A 23,570-nucleotide genomic window follows, 5' to 3' on the forward strand; every position below is an offset into this window, starting at 1 on the left:
TCCACTCTCCTCCAGCGAGGATTTTAATCAGCCGTAGAAGTGTTTGCTGATGAAGTAGAGCAGAGAATCCTCATCTCTGCGTGAAGTTATGATTATTTATGTTGAGGTTACTTAACAAAGCAAAATAATAGGACGGGAACGCACGAACAGGTCACCTGCCTCAGACGACAGACGGACACTTGGAGGACGATGATGAACTCTGCTGTCAATCACGTGGAGTGAGGGCGCCATCCACACATGACTCAGTTATTCAAAGGTTCAGCTGTTTAGTTCTAGGTGATTAAGACAATTTTCATACTGCCAAATCAGATTATTATTATTATTTTTTTTTTTACTATTTATCATTATTATTTTATTTCTAATTAACTAATTGATTAATCATAAAGTAAAACATATTTTCATCTACTTTTTTTTAATACATTTTGTATTTTTTGTGTTGAGAAAAAGACTTTGGCGTAAGGCTTTATTAAGTTAATATAACAGAAATCTGTGGACATGAACAAACTATCATCAAACCTTATTCCTGATTGTTGTTTTGTTTTGTTTATGATCATGGGGAGAAATGAGATAAAGCAGCATTTTTCAATTTTGGGGAATTTTTCTGAAATTTCAGAAAAATTTAAATAATTTTTTTAATTTGTTCCTATTTAAAAATTCAAACACACAATCTTAAACAACTGTATTCTATAATTTCACTTTGTCAAATATGAATCTAGTTCACAATAAATGCAGTCAAAAAGAAAATCTGATGCAGCAAAACAATTAAAAAAAAAAAAATCATTCTAGAAAAAAAATGTCTGAGTTTTCAAAAATTGTTGGTATTAAAAAGGTTGGGAACCACTACAAGGATCGCAGAAAAACCTCATTGCTCAGATGAAATGACACAAAAATACAAAAACAAACACACAAAACAACAGAAATACACAGAATGACAGAGAAATATAAAAATCAACTACAAAAACGAGGGAAAAATAACTGAAATTATTTCAAAATCCCGTGAAATAAGAGCAAAATTTCACAAAAGGAAAACAAACTCAAAGATGGTTCCAAAAACACTTAAAATTAGGGAAGTTACAAAAAACTGAAAAACTACACAAAAGAAAACAATCATTCACAGAATGAAAAAATATAAAAAGCAACTACAAAAACATTCAAAATGAGGGAAAAAACATCTAAAAAAACTCCTAAAACACGTAAAATAATAGCAAAATTACATAAAAGGAAAAGATAAACTCACAAAAATTCTTCTAAAAATACAAATAACAAAAACACACAAAATTACAGATACACACAAAAAACAGAAAAACTACACAAAGGAAAACAAATATTAACAAAATGACAAAAAAGTATAAAAAGCAACAACAAAAACACTGAAAATGAGGGAAAAATATCCAAAAACACATGAAATAATGGCAAAGTGACTCAAAATGAGGGAGAAAGATACAAAAAACAAAACACAAAATTACAAAACAAAACAGCAAAACTACATGAAAGGAAAACATAAACTTATAGAAACAGCTCCAAAAACGTGTAAAAAAAAAAAAAAGAGAGAAAAGTATCCCCAATTACTCCAAAATACACAACAAATCCCAGACACTAACTGCAAACAAACTACACCAAAGAAAACAAACAAAAATATTAAAGCAAAACGAAGTCACTTTTTCACCTTAATAAATCCTTCTCATAGGCCCTGTGAGGGTTATACAGGTGTTTATGGGGTGATTGGGTGGTCTTTCATCTCTCCCTGCTGACCAGCCCTGTGGCTGCACACGGTTGTCTACAAATTCACTTTCCTCAAACTTATATCATGGCAGAGGCAGCAAAAAACATAGAGAAGACCTTTGTCTGAGGAACGGAGCAACTCCATCAGTGACGGCTCAGCAGCAACACACACACTGTCATCGCGGCAACAGGCACGCACACACACTCGCAACCCAGTGCTCCATCAGGCAGCACACACACAAATATCCATCCATTCATCCATCTTCAGAGCCGCTTTGTCAGCACACAAACACATCACACACATTTCCACACTCCCTTCTGTATTACTCCCACATTATTCAATTATTTTACTCGTCTCTCTTTCTCATACTGTTCACATGGTCACATGGGACTATATGTGTGAAAGCACCCTTAGTGTCACTGTTATATTGGGATTTTACAGTGATCGGTTGATACTGTCGCAAAGGTGTGCATGTAGCTGTGGAGCGACCCTTGGATCAAAGAGTCACATGTTTGTGTTGTGTTCACCGCTGTAATAAAAGCTGAGAATATCCTCTTTATAAAGATCTATTATGAATTCTATAGAACTGTAAATAGCTCACACCAGCTTTTATGCTAATAATGAAAGGACCAGCGGTCTATAAAGAGCCCACTCTGTGCTCACAAACCTCTTTGTAAACATCATGATGATGACTAATGCTCCACGATTCAAGAAGGCTGCTTCCAACATAGAAGTGCATTAAAAAGAGCAGAGCTGCTGCTGGGTTTAACGTCATGTCTGGGTTCAATCCAAACTAAAAGTGTTCTGAATAAAGCCGTCTGAAGCCTTTTAAGCTGTGGAAACTTCAGGATAAAACAGCTGGTTTCTCTCCGTGGTATCAAGAGGAAAATTAATCCACTGAGTTTATGTTTTATGATGCAGGGGAACATTAACGTCCCTGTGTGGGCATCGTTCATGTTCATGCTGAATGAAAGTACAAACCCTGAATAAAGATAACACATAAAGCAGACGTGGACAAGTGGTGAGAGTGTAATATGTAACTCAAGAAGTAGGAAGGGATATAAAACCCAAAATAAACTAAAAACATTCCTCACAACAAAAACACACAAAGGAACAACAAAAACACACAGGAAAAACAAAAACACAACAAAATTATTATTAGTAAAAAATACACAAAAAGATTTCAAAAACACACAAAAAAAATAAAAAGACTCACAAAATTTAAAGAAACACACAAAGGCACAAATAAATACAGAAAGGAACTAGTAAAATACACAAAGGAACAACAAAATTACACCAAATAAAACAAAATTATTATAAACACACAAAACAACAAAAGTCTCACAAAATATCAACAGAAACAAAAAAATACACAAAGGAACAACAAAAACACACAAAAATACAACACAATTATTATCATTGAAATCAAACAAAAATACGCAAAATGACAGAAAAAACACAAAAAATAAAAAACACCCAAAACATAGATATATAGACAAATACACAACATAATAATAGAATAGAATAATAGAACAGAATAGAATAGAATAATAGAAATACACAAAATGACTCCAAAATTACACAAAATGACAAAACACAAAGGGCCTATGTAATAAAGCTTCCAGGATTTTAGTTGGACTATTATTTTGTTTATGTTGGTCATGTTTAGTTTTGTGTATGTTAATATGTACTAACTTTAGTCTGATAAGGATTCAGCTTTAGGTCCCCCTAGTGGTTAATGTAAGATTTGACCTTTTATTAAAATTAATTTACTGCTTTTATCATCATTTGAATTCAATAAACGGCAGAATTTACCTTGATTTTTCTCCCCCAGTGCAGCGAACTGAAGCCCTGCTCATATTTGTGTGTTCGCTGAATTTCTCTTTAATGAATGACTTTCTCAGCGCCTTTGTTTTCTGCGTAGTCGCAGCTCCATTAAACACCATCAATATTTCATGCTCTTAGTTGTTAATGGCGCTGCGGCGTAAATAATCAGTTGGACAGTAATTCCCACGGTTGCTGACAAAGAATGTTGTGTCAAAGCAATTAAAGGATGCTCCTCTACAGAGGCTTTTAATTGAAGAAAACCACTTGACTGAACGCACAAACAAATAAATAAATAAATAATCCATTATTAATGCAGAGCCCACCTGTCCATGCTTTTATAATACTAGTACAGTGCCCGTCGGAAGTATGCATTCATGTGGGAGCATAATGAGTATATTTGCGGGTGCAAAATGTGTGTGTAATTTTCCTGGTTTAATTCTACGGGACATGACTTCGTCATCACTTTTATATTTTTTTGTTGGGTGTATTTTTCTGTAACATACGTTTTTTGGAGTCATGTGTATTTGTGTATCTTTTTGTTGTGTTTCTGTGCATAAATGTTTGCTGTTTTGTGGAGTCTTGTATTTTTGTATAATTATTGTTTTTTGTTGCTATTGAAGTGTAATTCAGGAGTCATTTTTTGTATAAATATTCAGTTTTGTGTATTTTGAGCCATTTTCATAATGTAATGTATGTTTTTTTAAGACCAGTACAGTGCCCGTCGGAAGTATGTATTCATATAGTGGGCGCTTAAGTAGAGTTATCAATTATGAGCATAATAACAACATACTCTGTAGCATTATAAAGGGGTACACTTGCAGGTGCACAGTAAAATAGCGTATGCAATTTTCCTGGTTTAATTCCATGAGACATGCATGATAAATGTGTTTTTTTTAAAAATTATTATTCATTTAATATTTTGTTCGTTTGGTGTATTTTTCTGTAATATATGTTTTTTGGAGTCATTGTGTGTGTTTTTGGAGCCTTTTGTATATTTTTATGCATTTCTGTTATCGTTTTGTGTACTTCTTGTATAAATATTGTTTAGTTTTTTTGTTTCACGTCATTTGTGCATTTTTTGTATAATGATTGTTTTTTGTTGCATTTGAAGTGTGATTCAGGAGTCATTTTGTATCTATTTTTAGTGTAGTTTTTCGCATCTCTGTTTTCTTTTGTGTATTTTTTATATAAATCATTAGTTTTGTGTATTTTGAGTCATTTTCATATTTTTGTTGTTTGGTGTGTGTGTGTTTGGGGGGTGAATCCATTCTAAATTCATGCACACCAGTCCATTCACTAAACTTCTCTATTGTCAGTAGTTAGATGAAGCTGCAGTAATCATCAGGTGACCTTCACTATGTAGCAACATGTAAACACTTAGATCTGACTCAGAGCGTAACACTGCAGTCACTACCACCCTATGGACGGGTGTAGTAACACAGACTGCAACCAGACTAAATGGTGGTCCGTTATACGCTCACATACCTGCACGCATGTCACGTAGACGGTGATCGATAGTGAAGCACACCTGATCGATGTGGGTGTGAGACTCTCTACCTGGACTCTGATCTCCTCCGTTGGTTCTCACACATACGTCGCGAAGAAATGTGCAGCTTTCAACACAGCCGCCATTTCCGTCAACTTCCGGGTGAGGTCTGTCCGGTCTAAATAGCGTACGATCAAACTAACATGAAAATAAACGTTTTGAAACATTATCACCAATAAGGAACAGTAAAAAGTATGTTTCCTCAAAAGAGAAGTCCACGGGAGCGCACTACCACGCTACGGACGTGTGTCGTGACACAGACTGTAACCAGACTAAATGGTGGTCCCGTTATACAACTTCCGGGTGAGGTCCGCCCGGTCTAAATAGCGTTAGGTCAAACTAACATGAAAATAAACGTTTCGAAACATTATTGTTAGGGTAGGAATAGTTAAAAAAAGAGAAAAAGTATGTTTCCTAAAGAGAAGTCCACAGAAGCTCTGTCACACACCGGAAGTGAGCTGTGCTGTGAAATAGACATAGATGTGCGCTAGCGCCCCCTCACACCCTGAGGTCAAAAGTTGAATAGGTTTCATTTCGGGGCCGTCCAGAAGTGAAATAAAATTAAAATAAACATTTTGAAATTACTAAATTACACCAAAATAACAGATACACACACTCGGGGTATTTGGAACCCGTCGACCGAGTTTCAAGTCAAACTGGCACCGCGTCCGGGAGATATTTGACACACACACACGCACGCGCACACACACAAATAATAAAAATATGCTCAATATGTAAAGTAAAACAAAAAGCCATCCAAACTTGTATTTGTGACCTGTGGGGGCAGTAATGCACCTTTGCTACGTCTAGCCTGCCAGAACCTAAAGCAGGAGAAGGAAATGAAGAAGAGGAGGATCGAGGAGTAAATTTGAGTTGTAGTTTCAATTTGTGGAAGAAGTAGTTTATGTTATGAACAGTTAAAAGAACATGGCTGTGGAGTCGCAGCATGTTGTTCATGACATACTTGGTCAGGCTCTGTTTGCGCTATTTGCACACTGTATTGACAGTAGAACTTTGATTTGGTTTTGCACATAATATTGTTTGCACTTGAAAAAAAGAAATATATAATTTCATTTATTTTATTTTAACTTTTAGAAATCTTAGTTTTAGTTTCAATTTGTGCAATGCTTTAAGTGCTCAAAAAAAGTGCCGGTACTCTCTTTTGCATAAGTTAATGTTAAAAAAAAAGGTCAATTTCTGTGTGCATGTATAGCTCAACCGTTAAACTCACCTCTTGATACAAAGGTCGCTCGTTCGAATCCCTGCCACAAACTAATTTTTCCCCATTAGGCTCCAACAACAATGTTTGTTGAACTTTACCTCTCCAGCAGTTAACAGACCACGTATACAACAAAAGATCTTTAATATTTTATATATAAGTTACAGGGCAGCTGGATGTAGTCAGACAGAACCTGCATTGTTAAGGTTCAGGAGCACAACCTCTCAATAGAGGCCTTTCCTCTCCCTACGCAGCATGATCCCCAAGACCCAAAAGGAAAGGGACGAACTTGGCTCAAATCCTTACTTATGATCAAATTGGGCAGGTTTTTTTTTTTAATGTATAAATAATTTAAATAATCCAAATGAGAACACAGTTAAATTTCCTTTGCTTTTAATTTAGGTTAACAGTGAGTAAAAAAATGTAAACTGTCAATATATAAACCTGGAAGGTTTTTTTTCTGCTCTTGAAATAGTAAAAACAAAGTGCTGAACATATCCAATAAATAAAAATGATTTAAGTATTTGAATGAAAACCGACCAGACGACGTTTATTAAATATTTTATTAGTACACATTTAAATATGTGACTGTTTTGTGGTGTTTTTAATTGTTAATTAAAATAAATAAATAAATTAAAAAACAATACACAACATTGACAATCAAAAACCAAACAGAAAATAAGATAAAAACCAAAATAAATAGGAGTTCATTCAAAGCATAAATTATGACGTGAGCATACGTTACAATCAGATCTCACGTCAGGTCTGAGCTTGTGTACGAGAATCTGAGTGAGACTGAAAATAACATTATTTTAAACAAACCACAACTGTCACTTAAGCATAAGCAGACACATATTCAGAATAGATAAAACAGATTATTAAAACAAAATGAACAAAAGAAAATTAATATAAAAACCCCCACGTTATTACTAATACCACTTTTGATTGTTCATTTAAAAAAAATCTGATATAAATGTCATATCCATGTGTGTCTGCAGGACCTCTGCTGTGAAGTTTCTTGCATCGCACACAGGGGGGCAGACTTCACCTGCCCGTTAACTGATTCTCTTCCACAGAGCGTTTAAATGACTTTACTCTTTAATTCTGCTTTTCACACGTTCAAAAAGCACATCTTTATTTTGCTCCACGTCAGCTGTGAAGATGCCAATTTTCATCTGGGAAAAACTTCTTTTCTTGTTTGACCTCAGTGGGCGGGGCTTCCGAAACAGTAGTTAATGATGATTGAATTCAGCCGCCGCAGTTGTACGACCAAATGTGAACAGATTTACACCCGTTTTCACGCAAGGTTGATAAATGAGGACCAGAGTGTTCGGACAATGTGTTGTTTGCTACATCTGTTAGCATAGAATAAAATAGAACCAAATGAATAAACTTTATTGTCTGTCCTGAAGCAGTGACATGAATTATTTTTTGACACGGCCTCAACAGCAACACTTTCAGCACAAAAAAACACTTTCAGCACAATAAAACACTTTCAGCACGGCAAAACACATAAAATTGGCTTAAAAACATACAATGAGGATCATTTTAAAAATAACAGATATGGACCCGAGTCGGGTTGTGCGTTTACGACTGGCCCAACGTTTCAGACTTATTCATTGATCCATGAAGCACTTAAAGTGAGCTGACAGAGTTTTCTGCTTTTTGTTCAGACTCAAAGTAACGTAAAAACCTCGACCTTCACAGGTTTGCAGCACATCTCTCTGAACATTCAGTATCAACATTTTTATCATTTATCACACATTTCTGCTTCCTCTCACTTGTTTTGTGAAATTCTGCACAGATTCTAACTGACCACAAGCTCAAGGACTTCTTACCACATCAGTCAAAAACACACATTTATACTAGGATTTCTTTTGAATTACTTATATAATCATTATTAGAGACGAGCAACTTCTATCACAGCAAAAACCATATCATAATCATTTATGTCAGCTGTTAATATAATGACCAATCTATACATTATTACAGCAAAGGACAAAGGGTTTGGATTTTCCTGTCATTTTGGTATATTTCTTGTTTTATGTGTTTTTGGAGTCATTTTATGTATTTTTGTTGTTTGTAGATTATTTTCTACATTTTTTGTTTTTATCTTTCCGTGTGTTTTTGTAGTCTTTAGTATTTCTGTTGTCATTTTGTCTATTTTTGGAGTGTGTATATTTTGTCATTTTGTATATTTTGCTCAATTTTCAGTTTATTTTTTGTGTGTTTTTGAAATCTTTTTGTGTATATTTGTTGTCATTTTGTGTGTTTTATGAGTCATTTTGAGTTTTTTTTTGTTTTTTGTGTTAATAGTAATTTAGTGTAGTTTGTTATTGTTGTTGTGTACATTTGTAGTTGTAGTTTTGTGCATTTTTGTTGTCATTATGTGTGTTTTTCAAGTCATTTTATGTATTTGTTTGTATATCTTTCCCACATTTTCCGTTTTTATTGCTGTTTCATGTGTTTCTGTGTTTTTGTGTTCATGTATAGCAGTGACTGCCGTGAGCACTAGGGTAGGGTAGGCAGGGCGTTGCAAATCGAGACCACCAATGTCAACACCAATGACAATTCCATATGTTTCTGCTGGCAAGTGTTAACTCAGTTCAATTCAACTTTATTTGTATCGCACAATTTACAACCACCATCTCAATGCGCTTATCAAAATATAATTCAAAAAATTCATAACAAGAAAGAAAAAACCCATCAAGATCCACATGAACAAGTATTTAGCCATCTAACAAAATCAACATCATAAACACCATTAAAGAAACATAAACAATTATTTAATATAGCCTCCATAATCTCCCAACAAGATATATCTCATGACACGGCAGCACATCCGTTGTTTGTGTTGGAAACACAAACACGGAGAAAATGACAACAACAACAACTCAGAACAGCCTCAGTGAGGAGCATCCACAAAGTCAATCCTTCCTTTTATTCCATTCATTGTGAAAAATACCAATAATTTTCAGACCTTTTCTTTCCTGAAGGTCTGGTAACTCAGGTGTTGGTCTCCATCTTTTAAAAGCTGTCGTTTTTCCTCAAAAGAAAGTTTCTTTATCGTCTCTAGCGCTGTCATACTGACTGTAGTGTTATCCCATCCACTAGCTAGAGAACGTAGCAGCAGCCACGCTTTATCAATTCACTAATGTACTGTGAACTTAGGTATAGCATTTAGCATAGCACGGTTACGTCTAAAGGCAGCATAGAGAGCTGCCTTTAGACGTAAATGGTTTTCATATTGGGGAACTGACTGAGCATGTGCAAACATAAAAACACGCTATGGGAACAGAGGCAGAGCAGCAATGTGCTTTTGAGAGAGGGTGTGGCCTCCTCCTGCCTTACAACGAAGTGAGACTGTTCCCGGAAATAGCAATGTTTCGTAATTTGGGCTATGAAAAGCACAAAATGCTGATACTTTCAAACTTGTAGGTACTGTAAGCTATCGGAAATGGAGAAATACATAATTTATAAATATATTATAATGAAAACAAATAATCATAATATCAATTCACCCTTAAGTAGGCACTGCCAACCTTGACTGCACGTCACTGATATATAGTTGTTTTTGTAATAAGTCTTCTCTTAGTCTGTGCCATTATCTGTATTTTTGGAGTCGAATTGTGTATTTTTCTCTCATTTTCTGTTTTTGTTGTTGATTTTTTGTGTGTTTTTGAAATATTTTTGTGTATTTTTGTTGTTTTGTGTGTTAAGAGTCATTTTGTGCTTCTTACACATGACACAGGAAAAAATAAACAATATAACATGCATCACAAAAAAAAAATGCAATATACTTCTATATCTGTATAGGAATCTTAAGCATGACTTTTCCTCTTGATACCTATTTACTGTATATCTGCACCTTATTTTATATAATTTTTTAAATACTACTTACCTTATGTAAATACTTGCTGCTGTTTTTTTTTTATCCTGCAATACGAGCCAATGCAATGAAATTTCGTTCTTATCTGTGCTGTAAAGTTCAACTTTGAATGACAAGTTTTAGTTGTCCTTTTCGTTATCTGTTGTTGTAATTCTGGAGTCATTTTGATGATCTTTTGTGTGTTGAATGTAATTTCTTGTCATTATGTTTGTGTTGTGTACATGTGTACTTGTCTTGTGTAGTTTTATGTATTTTTTCATTTCATTTCACTTTGTGTTTTGTTGTTTTTTTCATTGTTGTTACGTTACCTTTGTGCATATTTGTCATCATCTTTGGTGTTTTTGTTTTCACTTTGTACATTGTTGTTGTTTTATACATTTTCCTTCAATCAAGTTTTATGTTTTTCAAATCATTTGTGTTTATTTTGGCTGCACAACATCAAACCTGGGGCAGAATGTGGCGTCTGGTTTATTCGAACGGTCCTCTGAATCGACCGCCGTCTTGTGATGGTCCTTTAAAGTGAATTTAAAAAGCGTGGAAGCCAAATGGACGTGGACTGTAACACGTTTATCTGTTGGTCTGTTGAAGGGTAAAGGCCTCATCGCCCTCTGAGCTGCAACAATAAAGGAGAAGTGCAGCGTGACCTATTGCTAATTAATTAGCTTATTGCTGAGGTTTGGCCTTTGGGCGGCTGTTATAGCCTTGGATGGAACCCAGGGAGGCGGGGCCATGGGAAGGAGAAAAACAAAGATCTGAGCATGTTTGTTAGAAAGGAGGAGGTGATAATCCCAACAGGAGATTTATACTCATGCAGAAAACGTACACACACACACGCACACACACGCACACACACACGCACACACACACACACACACGCACACACACACACACACTAATGAGGCAGGTTTAAAGCGACAAGTAGCAGAGGTGTGAGTTATCACCTCCCTCTCTTCTGCTGAACCCTGAAGTCCTGCAGACATTTATCTTATATTCCTAACACTGTCCCCTCTTCTCTTTGTGTGTGTTCGTCTCACACACACACACGGACACACACACACACCCCCCTAGCTGTGCACTGACCATGAATATTCAAACACACCTTTTTGGCTTCATCTGAAACAAGGTTTTGTCACATTTTTGTAGCTGCTGCATCCTCGGAGATCTTCGCAGACTTTGTGATTTCAAATTAAAAGAAACTACAAATGCAAAACGTGGTGAAGTGTGAAGGCTTGCAAACAAATCAATCCTCGTCTTTCTGTGATCTCAGATAAGTACCGTATTTTACAGGCTATTGAACGCACCGCCGTATTGGCCGCATTGCAATAATTTAGCAATTTTCCAAGAAAAATTCACATAAAGACCGCTCCGTGACATAGGCCGCACCCTATTGGCTGATGAGGGTGCCCTTCAGACGACTCGGCCAATCAGAACGGGCAGGTACGTGGGCTGCTGTACTCCAGCTAACGGAGGTTTCTGTGTATTCTGATCAGTTTCAACGAACAAGTTTCCATCTCCACATGAAATCACATCATCACTGCCCCATGTCTGCATATCAGTCCATTTATGGTCACTTTTTACTGGAACCAAACTGATAAACCGTTCCGTCTGCTCCCGTGCACCATCGCCTTAGTAGTCAATCAGACTGAGTCAGTATACGGACACAATCGCTTCTGAACAAACGTAATAATATATAATATTAATAAAAATAATAAATATAATAATGAGGAATTCAGACCCAAGCATTGCAGTTCCGCATTATATAGACCACAACTGTATGATTTATATGTAAAAAAGGAAGGATTTAAAATGTCTCCTTTAAGACTTTTTAAGGATCCGCAGGAACCCTGCTTTCACATAATAAGTCTAAGGAGGGCTGGGCAGAATTATTAACTAAACAAAGTAGGTAATAACTGACTGAAGGCCATGAATCACACAAACTGACATTAAAACATGAGGAACAACCCTTACATTTCCCTTCAAATCAAGCCTGACGTCACTTCCCACCTGTGACGAGCGTTTAAAGGCAACACCAGGACACGTCGACAAATAAACCCCGTTTCATTCAAACTCTCCTGCTGGTTTTTAAGCTGCTTTTAAAAGCAATGTTGGAGACATTCTCTCAGCATCAAGTGCTCAATAAAAGCTCGTCTCCATCTGAACTGATGTCCTCCTCATCACTAGTCACAGCAGGAGGCCCCAAGGCGCTCTGCTTTCTGCTTGCTGGCGGTGAGTGTGTCTTCATTTACACGCACGGAGTGAATTTATTTCCTTGTCTCCACTCCACAGCTTTGGGTACATGGACAGTTTATTAATCTGATTAATAGGAAACTGGACGATCTGATTGAACTGAGCAATATATTCTCTCTCCTTTTTAAAAATCAGGCCACAACACACAAAAATATCAAGAATATCACACATTTACTATTTTTCACTGGAAAACAAGTGATTGAATGTCTAGAAAGTAGTGATGATGTTTTTCTGTGACTGAAAATGAATGCAGAGCTTCTTCTGAAGTGTGTTTTTATTATGACTTCATCCAAATCCAAAAAAAGGGCTCCGGCACAAAGACAGGTTTAGTTAATGGTGTAGTAGCTGAACTGGTCATCATTTTAATAAGAGTGGAAGAAAAACTTATTGCCATATTTCACTGCGTGATTATCGTATCGATTCAAATAGATTTTTTTTAAACAAAAAAAAACCTCCTGACATTTAATTGCGTATGCATATGCATATACAGTAGCACGTAAACATCTAATCACTAGGTGTCAGTGAAACACGTCAGACCATGTTAAACCATCTCACTCCTCATCAGAGCCGGATTAACGTAAAGGCAAACTAGGCATGTGCCTGGGGCCTGATTGGAGGGGGGGGGGGGGGGGGGAAGCCCAGACAGAGGGACCAAAAAAAAAACATAAATTAAAATATAAAAATATCCTATCTATAATTTTTAAATGTTAATATAACAATATTTTTTAATGAACTAAAAATAGTGACGTTTATCTTAACGTTATGTTACGTCACATTAATGCCAGTCAGTTACAGTAAGTGCTCTCCCAGTGCACGCAGTTTGAGTATCTGTGCTGCTTCCTCTGTGCTAGTGGCTGTCTGTCAGACGCTCAGTGCAGGTGTCTGTCTGTTCTCTATAAAACTCCTTCAGTTCTGAGTGTTGGAAGCACTGAGAGACTTTGAGCAATCAGCCAATCACTATTTTAACTCGCTGCTCCACTGCACAGCAGCTCAGCTGACTTTCTTAGAGGGACAGTGTAGTTTAAAGGTGCAGTCTGCAACTCCTATAAAAGTGACTTTTTGTCATATTTGCTAAAGCTGTCACTATGTAAGGACAGCTTTACATCAAACTAGTAATTTGTGTGAAAAAAACAGACTCATTGAGCCCCGCCCTCTGCTGCGCCTGCAGCCTTTGGCAGATTGCCAGAATGGACCGCGACCGAGCAAAAAGAACCAATCAGAGCCAGGATTGTGTTTGATGGGCTGTCTGACAGCTGTTCCTCACAGTCCCCGCCCCTTTCCCGGAGCTTGAGCACTGTCTTTTTTTTACAGTGTTTAGTCTGGAGGAATAGACGATGGAATTGGTGACTTTTCTGCTTGAAAGGTAATTACTGCTGCTTGATTGACATTATATTTGATTTGTAATTGTTACACTACAACTCTGTGGTGAATGTGTTCACGTGCGCGTAGCAGCCTCCGTGTAGCTGCTTTAAGTGACACTGTGTTGTTGCTGCTGAGGTGTGTGCACATAGAGAGAGAAGCGCTGCAGTAATATGCTTTTAACAGAGCATGTTATATTACTGTGATGGTGCTGTCTGGCTAGCGTTAGCTTGTTAGCTCCTCTGAGGGAGGGACTTTGGAAAGTTTGGAGGCAGGGCAAGAGAGCAGGGGAGAGAGGGAGGGGGAGAGAGTGATCTGAGAGTTGCAGACTGCACCTTTAATGTGGTTTTAAAAATACTACAGAATACTACAAAATGTTGATAAAATAAAAAGGTCTTTGTGGCATTTTTCTCCTGACTTTGATCAAATATTGTTTTTGTTGTAAAACTACATTTAATGAAATAAATAAACCGAGTATATTTGTATATTTGACTACTTATTTAACTATTCAATTTAATCAACATATTTAATTAAGATTTTCTGCAAAATGCATCAGTTTGCAACATTCATCTCATTTGCTCTGTTTACATAGCAATGCTGATACCTATTGGTGATTTACTGCTACTACTGCCTTTATAATGACACTCGGCAATGGATAAAATAAGGATAACTTAATAGCATTTAATAGAGCCGGGTAATAACATCTAAATAATTATATTAAAAAAATTGTGTGTTTAATATACGACAACTTGTTTTGGCATACAAAGAACCAACTTGTAACCAAAACTACGCTATGTAAAATGTGAATTAACTTCTTAACAGTAACTTTGATAAGTTTCACTTTTCAATTCATAAATAACATGGATGGAAAAGTCTGCCTAGTGTAGTCCATTTATATAATCCAGCTCTGCTCCTCAATGCATTTTAGCTGGAAGTTGAGCTTTTATTCATAAAACAGTGGTTTCCAAACAGTGGTGCGTGTACCCCTAGGGGTACTTGAACACCTCTCAGGAGGTACACAGAAACATTTGTCAGTTTATTTTTAAACACTGTAGATTTTTTATCATAATTTGTGGCACAACTCTTTAAAATACACCAAAAATCAGCAAAACATCAGAAATAAATGAATAAAAAAGGTCTAAACTCAAAGTTAATGTTTAACGAGACACAGGAAAGACACAAATAAATTATGCATAACATGAGCTGAGGGGTTCTTTTAAGAAATAAAGGCTAAGGGGTACAGAGGGCAATAAAGTTTGGGAAACACTGAATAAAACATACTGGGCACTTTTAACAATGTATGTGGTTAAGAATTCAAGAACTAAACAGAATCACAATCTGTTATAGAAGCAAAAGTTAAACTTTTTTGAAAAATGTAAATTAACAGTTTGATAAACATACAACTTGTTTTTGATATTTGTACTTGAATTACAGTTAGTAACCATTTACTTGTTCTCACAAAATGAGGAAAAAATGAACTAAATTGTATTTCATACCATTTTGTAAAGGTGAAATTTGTAATTATTGATATTGTGATGTTCGCAATGTATTGTTTAGTATCGAGAGATATCGTATCGTCAGATTCATGGCAATGCACACTTCTACATGGCTGTGTGAGATTCAGGAAAATCATAAATAAAGGTTTCATAAATAATGTTTTAGGACAATATCACACATTTCTATGGGATCTTTACTGTTAGGGTTAGCTGTGTGGCTAACATTGCTCTTGCAACATAATCGACTGTGTCGCCTCCCACAAGGACAACACCATCCTGAAGTTTGCGGACGACACCGCAGTGATAGGACGTATCACTGGCGGAGACGAAGCGGCCTACAGGGGGGAGGTGTCCAGTCTGGTGACATGGTGTGAAGACAACAACCTCACCCTCAACACGGAAAAGACGAAGGAGCTGATAGTGGACATGAGGAAGGAGAGGCGTCCTCATCAGCCACTGTCTATCCAGGAGCTGGAAGTGGAAAGGGTGAGCAGTTTCAAATATCTTGGGGTCCACATCAGAGACGACCTCACCTGGACCCTCAACACCACACAGCTGGTGAAGAAAGCTCAACAGCGGCTGTACTTCCTGAGGAGGCTGAGGAAATTTGGGATGTCCTCAAAGATCCTCAGCAACTTCTACAGCTGCATTGTTGAGCCCATCCTGACCAGCTGCATCACCGTGTGGTACGGCAACACCACTGTCATGGACCGCAAACGCTTGCAGAGAGTAGTGAAGACTGCTACGAAGATCACCAGGTCTCCTCTGCCCTCTCTGCAGAGCATCTACAAGCGCAGAGTCCACAGGAGAGCTGCCGCCATCATCAAGGACTCCACTCACCCCCAACACGGACTGTTCACACTTCTACCCTCAGGCCGGAGGTACAGAAGTGTGAAATGCAGGACCAGCAGACTCAAAAACTCCTTCTTCCCCTCGGCCATTAGACTCCTAAATAAGTGATTGGAGTCTAATGAACTATTCATTCACCCCCCCCCCCCCCCCTTCTCCACTGTACTTTGCACACCACCTGCATTCGTACTTTAGATGCGCCCATGCACAGCTAACACCATGTCTCTCTATTATGAAACAGCTTTTTTGCACATACCATTGTATATATCACCTCTCCTCTGTATAGCTAATATATTTGTATTTTTAATTGTACAGGTGTTTTGTATTTAATGTTCAGGTTTTTTTTTTTGTTGAACAACAGTGTTGCATGCCACTGTTATTTATTATAGTTCTTTTATCTCGATTTAGTCCTTTATTATTTATTCCTTTATTACGTAGGCATTCACTGGCGGTCGGCAAAGCAAGAATTTCATTGTACAGGGAAACGTGTTTCTAACTGTACAGATGACAATAAACACTTTGACTTTGATAATCTTGTGTAATGTTTTAATCAAAAATAGGAGCTTTTTAATCATCTGAAACAAAATATAAAATTAATAACAGGAGTTGACAATATTAACCCTATTTAGCAGGTTTGGTATGATTTCTGGAAGTTTAAAAGCCAGTGAAGTCATCTTAACAGGGAAATATGATCAAACAGAAAAGAAACCAAAGAATTTTGGAAATTAAAAACATAAAATCGGAGGAACCTACTTCTGATCTCTCCAGGATCTTATGGACCGAACTGGGACAAATCAGTCTGATTACTCCCTTTATATCTACTAATACCTGCAGATTATGCAACATTCAATGCATTAAATGTTTGACGAACCCTAGAATTCACTCCATCTTCAGTGTCACACCCAGTTTTAAGGGTTCTACTGATCTGACAGTTTAATGGAGACACTCAACAAGAACAGCTCGTTCATCTCCTCCATTAAACACAGTCTGAAACACAGCAGGTGGAGCCGTCAACAGCCTCGCTTTCTCACACACGCACACACACACAGGGAGGAAAAGGCTGTTCATCCTTACCTTTCCTGCTGCAGAGGCTCCGAGGTCCATTGAGAATCTGCAGAAACAGGAAAATGCAAACTCATGTTCTCCATCCACTGATTTACATGCAGAATAAGCAGAATTAATAAAGTACTTGTAATTTCTGTATAATAAATGCTGTGAATGCACGTTGGCTTCTCACTTAGCTTTGAGTTACAGCCCGTTTACCCTAAAACGCCAAACAAATCATATTTAATACATGAATTTTGGAACTCTCTAAGGGGTCTATTCTCCTGTCTGGACTTAAGCGCTTTTTTGCGCAACTGCAGTTACACGTTTCTCTCTCTGGTCCAGGTTCCTGACACGCCCACTGCGTGGAAGTAGAGCAAAACCACATAGTGTGAATGAAGGCGGGCTGAAGGAAAGGAGGCGGTGATGTCATTTTTTTTGGGCTGTCTAGAAATCATGGAACATGGAGTTTTTCCAACGCTTGTAAATGTCATTGAAATCCATGAAAATGATTAAGTTCAATTTGAATTTGAAACGCCTTCATTGATAAACAATGTAACAGGTTGTTTTGATCAGATTATTGCAGTGTGACTGAGGATTGGCCACATTCTGTCCGAGTCACAGTTAAAATCTCTCTCCTTGATGATCATCATCATCATCATCATCGCTGTAAAGCGTGACAGAGTTAGATGATGGAGATATGAGGAAATAACGTTGCCACAGAGCGTCCTGCTTTAATACAGAGGGATGTTTGCAGTGAAACAGAACTGTTGGCTTACATAATACACAGTTTTAAATATAAATTGTTTAAAACGACCTGAGCTGAGTCTCATTAAAATATGTGTGGGAACAGTTTGTTGTCCATCCTCATCTGCATATGACAGCTTGTTTCACTCTATAGTGGATCAAACTGTGACTTTACGTTGGACATAGTATGAAAATAGTTGAATCACTGTGACCAACGTGGACAGAAGTCTGTGTCTGTCAGAGTTTTAATTAATCACACAGCAGCAGCTGAGTGATCACAGCTGCTGCTGCACAACGCACGAGTCTGTGTGGCTTCAAATGTAACTAAGTCCATATTTCTAGTGCAATATAATGTTTCACCTTATCGATGCACTGCACTTAAAATAGCGTGCAGCCAAAAACAGTGCTGGTGTGCGGCTTTTTGGACTTATGCGCATGGGAGAATAGAGCCCTAAATGATCAGTGTGATTTTTTTTTTTTCTAAAAAAACCCGATGTATATGATTATATACATCACAATCCAGCATGAAGCAGTAATTAGTTCAGTATAGGCCTTTCCAGCATCTACAAGATTGTCATTTATGAGAAAAGATGCACAGGTGGTTTTAGAGGAAGATTTAAGTAAGAAAAACATTCACATTTTTACTGAAACTTCAATAGGAAGAGTTACTGGGTTGATGCAGTGTCATATGAGTTTATATTCCATAATCTCTTTTTTAGTAAAACTGTGTTGAAAATGGTGTATCAGATTTGATACAGCATGTGTATGAGGTCATGTAACTCTATATCAGTCTATTGTCATTTTATTGCATTTCATGCATTTTATGTATCATCAAGCACCAAAAAGTTCAAGTAAACTAAATAAAAGTTTAAATTGTATAGTTTGGTCACCAACATGGGAAATGGACAGATGTAAGCACTGTGCAGGACATTTTACCCATGTATGCTGTGAGAAATACCGAACAAGGACATGAACTGTTTTTACCACCATGCAAAATAAAAAGTTTATCATCCACAAAATAAGGAAAAATGAGTGAAATGTTATGTTATAGAAGTTACTATGCCAGTTCCATTAGTGGATATCTTATTGTTGCATGAAAATAGCACTAAAAATGTTCTTATGTATGGGTAGAATTACCAATTTGTTGACATGTTGGTTATTTATTATGTTTTTGTTGGTAAAATAAAAACACTATTTGAACATTGAGACCGGATGTATCAAATATGATACAAATTAATTATTTGGTTGTTCATAGGGACCAATAAAAAATCCAGTTTCAAAACATAGGAATTTCTGTCAATTATTGAACGATTCAGGCTTTCCAGGGTTAAAATCTACATCAGGTAGGTCAGATTGCACAATTAAACTCAGGAACTAAGTCATCATTAATTAAAACATTGGCCACTAAATGTGTAACATACTATAGGTGAAGTAGAGCTGATGGACAAGTAGTGGAGCAGCAGGCTGATATGCAGACATGGAGCAGTGAGGAGGAGCAGCAAAGACAAGGTTTTTAAACATGGTGAACAGGTTGAGGAACAGATCTAAGATAAACATGTGACAACAGAAAGTGACAGGAAGTGACTTTTCAGAGACTAAGCGCTTTAAAAATTTAGCAGCTTTTATACTGACGGGGTGTTTCCTGTCTGTTTGGCGCTTATTGAATTTACTTTTAAAAATGGCGTTACAGCGCTAACTAGTGGTGGGAAAGAACATTGACTGTGTTTGAAATCACATACCAACGTACTACTCACATTAACTCTGACGTTAAAATGTTTGTATGTAGTGAGTTCATATTAGATAGAATGGAAAGATTATATACACAAGAAATACCTGGATGTATACTATACTATATGGGGACATTTTTGAAGTATGCACATTGAGCACACTAGTCATACTCAACCTTCCCATGATGCATTGCGAGTGGAATGTAAAATGATGCTGTAATCAGCTTCAAGCTAAAAATCAAACATCGTCCTTTCATAATAAAAGCTTCTCTTCTTGTCTGTTTTTTTTTTAACACTTTTGTAAATAGGGCTCTTGTTTAGAAGTCAACCAGAAATGTTGTCAGTAGAAAATGGAGGGTCTCTAAAAATCTCTGAAATATCGGCATGAAATGTGTTTCTGTGAGTTTTATGGATCAAATGAGCACATGTTGATATTCTACTTGGTCACTTTCTCACTTCAAATGTTTTCAGAACTTTAAAAAGTGGAGAATCAATAGGGATATCTAGCCTCAGTGTGATTCAGGTTTTTGTTGTTGTAGGTTCCAAATGCATCTTGGGAAACTTGGAAGTATACTTCAGTGGGAATGCTTATCATCCTAATCATACCAATAGTATAGAGTTGACAGAATATACTAATTGAGTGTGTAGTGCATAGTACAGTGTACCATTTTGAACACAACCATTGTTTGGGTTTCCTAACCTGACTTTTCAGCATAGGTCATTTCCTGTCAAAACAGGAAGTACTGAAATGAACTCCTCCATTCTGTGTGCAAAAATAACGTCTGAGTGTTTTCAGTAGGTAGACAGTGTTTATGATGTGTTTCAGTCATGTTATACGGTGATATAGATCGTTGTTCCCTGTTTAGTACATATTTAACTACGGTAGCTCATGGGCTAACCGCTAAGCTAATGGTAACTCTTAATCATTCTGCACCTCATGTACAAACTATATAAGAAACATTATTTGTGAAACATTTGTTGCACAATCTTGAAAGGTTATTTTATGGCTTGTTATTGTTACAGTTTCACAGTAAATCTTGTTTGTTGTGGAGGTCTTAAAACTGTTTAATGCCTTGGATAATTAATCTGGACGACGACTGCAGCTGTTGTTTGAGACAACAGATTAAAAACCAATAATGTGGCACTTTTTTCCATTACATTATAAGTTGAATAAGTATTCTTATTTAACACAGTTGTTTATTTTTTACTATAAATTCAGTGGAGCATCACATGAAAAGTAGCCATAACCTGTTATTTTCATAGAGAGATATAAAATGTTGCCTAAAATTAGGTTAAGAGGTAGAGGTCTATTGGTATCAAATAATATTGAAATTTAGTATCGGACATTATCGACATATCGGGAAAAAGCTAATATCAACCATCTGTAACGGAAACGACTACATTTAGGTTTAGGCTGAAAAATAAAGATTCAGTGGATGAGTGTGAAGGTTACTTTAAGGGTTAGTGGACCGTTCATATAATTTATAGGAAAAAGTAGTTCAAACTTTATGGTAAACAGCTTCTTTAACTTTATGTAAAATTATGCAGCGTACCTGCAAACGAGATGCATTAGACAGAAAAAAAATCATCTGCTGCATATTCGAATCTTTTTCACTTTAACTGAGTTTAAAAAAGTTTCTCAGCAATAAAAATGATGCAAAACTATGCAAGTTGAACAGCAAAGCTCGACCTACATTCGAACCATCAGTGATGGCCACTGCCATTAGGTGAGGCTGGAATGAGCTTTTTGAAAGAAATCATGTGTAAAATGTATGTTATAAAAACATCAGTAAACCAATAAAACAAATGCATTTTTTAACAAGACTAACAAACCCTTCACAAACACAGACACAGCTGGTTATTTAAAGTAGGAGGGGTTTATATGATTATACAATTATTGCGATTTGATAGTTTTAATTAATGCAATTTAAATGTCATTATTTTCCTTATCAAAAACTTAAACTGTATCAGAGTTATAGAATGAGTCATGGTTGCAAGAAACAACACACATCACAAGTCGCTCTGACTTTTATTCACACGGCGCATGAACGTGACTAAACTACATGTAGTGTTAACATGTGACAACAAACACATTGTTCAAAAAAAAAAAGAAAAAGTCAATTCTGGGGAGATATGTCAAGATTTAATATTATCACCAAAAAAAGTGTGTTAGAAAAACTCTATTTGGCGATATATTGTGATATTTCACTGCACGATTATCATGTCAAACCAAAAAAGTTTTTTTTTTTTTTTTACAAAAAAAAAACAATTTCATTGCATTAACATATGCATAACATGTAAACACCTGGTCACATTGCACTTTATTTTCATAAAACATACTGGGCACTTTGATAGGTTTACTACTGGTTACTTAAAAATATTAATAAAAATTAAGAACTACAGAATCAGAATCTGTTGTTGAAGCAAAAGTTTAGCTTTTTTGAAAAATGTAATTTGACAGTTTGATAAACATAAAACTTGTTGGTCCTTGAAAGCAGAGAAGAAGAGCTCTCTTAAGGGACCTTTACTCTTCCATAAAGAGTGTGCTGACACGCTGTGGTGGCTGAAGTTCGCGAGTAATCAAGAACAGGTGACACACAAACCCCGAGGATATACTGTAAGTCCATTTGGGTGGAGGTTCTTCAGAAGTCTGTCATTTACATCATTTAAGTTGTCAATTTGGCCAAAAAGCTGCTAAATGATCTAAAAAGCTGCTAAATGATCTAAAAAGCTTCTAAATGATCTAAAAAGCTTCTAAATGACCTAAAAAGCTGCTAAATGATCTAAAAAGCTGTTAAATGATCCAAAAAGCTTCTAAATAACCTAAAAAGCTGCTAAATGAGCCAAAAGGCTGCTAAATGATCCAAAAAGCTGTTAAATGATCTAAAAAGCTTCTAAATAACCTAAAAAGCTGCTAAATAACCTAAAAAGCTTCTAAATGATCTAAAAATCAGGCTGAATGTTTCACTCCAATAGAAAACAATGGGATGTTTATAGGCAGTGGGGCCGTGTGACATCATCAATCACGTTTCAAGATGGAGGAACACAGACTCTTACACAGTAACTTTAGTCCCATTTTTAGAGGGCAATTAAATAAATATAGCGTAAATTTGTAAACAGTGGAGGATCCCTTTAAAGGAGAACCATCGATCTGTTACGTGGAGCATTGTTTCTTCTGAGTCGCCGCCATGACATCTAAATGAAAGCAGATGCTCCCAGAGCTCGTTTGTTTTTGAAGAACCCATAAGGAGCGACAAGCTGTGACGCTCATGCGTTATTGAGTTAATGCAGAGTTCAGTCTGACATTTAAATCAGCCTTTCATTACGTTGTAATCACACAGCGGCTGAATGCTTTATTATCTTTATTATGCTAAACCTGATTTGTTTTCTTCTCACTTTTTGGTCTCCATCCATAATCCAAAATCGATGGTGACTAATTACAGACGCTAAGACGACACCAGCTTTAGAACTCCTCAGGCCTGCTTTAGCTTCACTGAATCAAACCTGGAGCTTTTTAATAAGGCACTAATTTCAGCTCCTAATGACCTTAAACAATAATCACAAAAACTTAACGTCCACGTCGGCCCGTGAGGAAAAGATTTTACAGATCGATACAGACCATCAGCCAGAACATTAGGACCACCAGGAGGGAAAGACAAAATCTGAGAAAATTTCAGTTTTAGAGGAAAAATTATGTAAATTACAGAATTACCATCCTAAAACTGAAATGGCAATATTTTTATTATCATTTTAATAATTTTTTCAAAAAACTAAATGTTAAAATCAATATGACACAAAACTGCCCTTTACTACTGTCTTTGGACAATATCACATTTATACACAAGTTTTTACCGGAAGTGTCTAATCTTGTCATGAAATATTGCACAATGACAGACT

General features: G+C 36.4%; 1 protein-coding gene across 1 annotated transcript in view; it reads right to left on the bottom strand.

Annotated features, from left to right (window-relative positions):
- LOC114473362 (whirlin-like) overlaps positions 1–17,261 on the bottom strand; it is a 35,249-nt gene extending 17,988 nt beyond the window's left edge. Inside the window, exon 1 of the mRNA XM_028462933.1 lies at positions 17,230–17,261. Coding sequence (XP_028318734.1) covers positions 17,230–17,259 — 30 coding nt within the window. The 5' untranslated portion in view covers positions 17,260–17,261. The remainder of the gene's footprint in view (positions 1–17,229) is intronic.
- Positions 17,262–23,570: the final 6,309 nt, after the last annotated feature.

Source organism: Gouania willdenowi, chromosome 12 (assembly GCF_900634775.1).
Source record: "Gouania willdenowi chromosome 12, fGouWil2.1, whole genome shotgun sequence".
NCBI classification, from domain to species: domain Eukaryota; kingdom Metazoa; phylum Chordata; class Actinopteri; order Blenniiformes; family Gobiesocidae; genus Gouania; species Gouania willdenowi.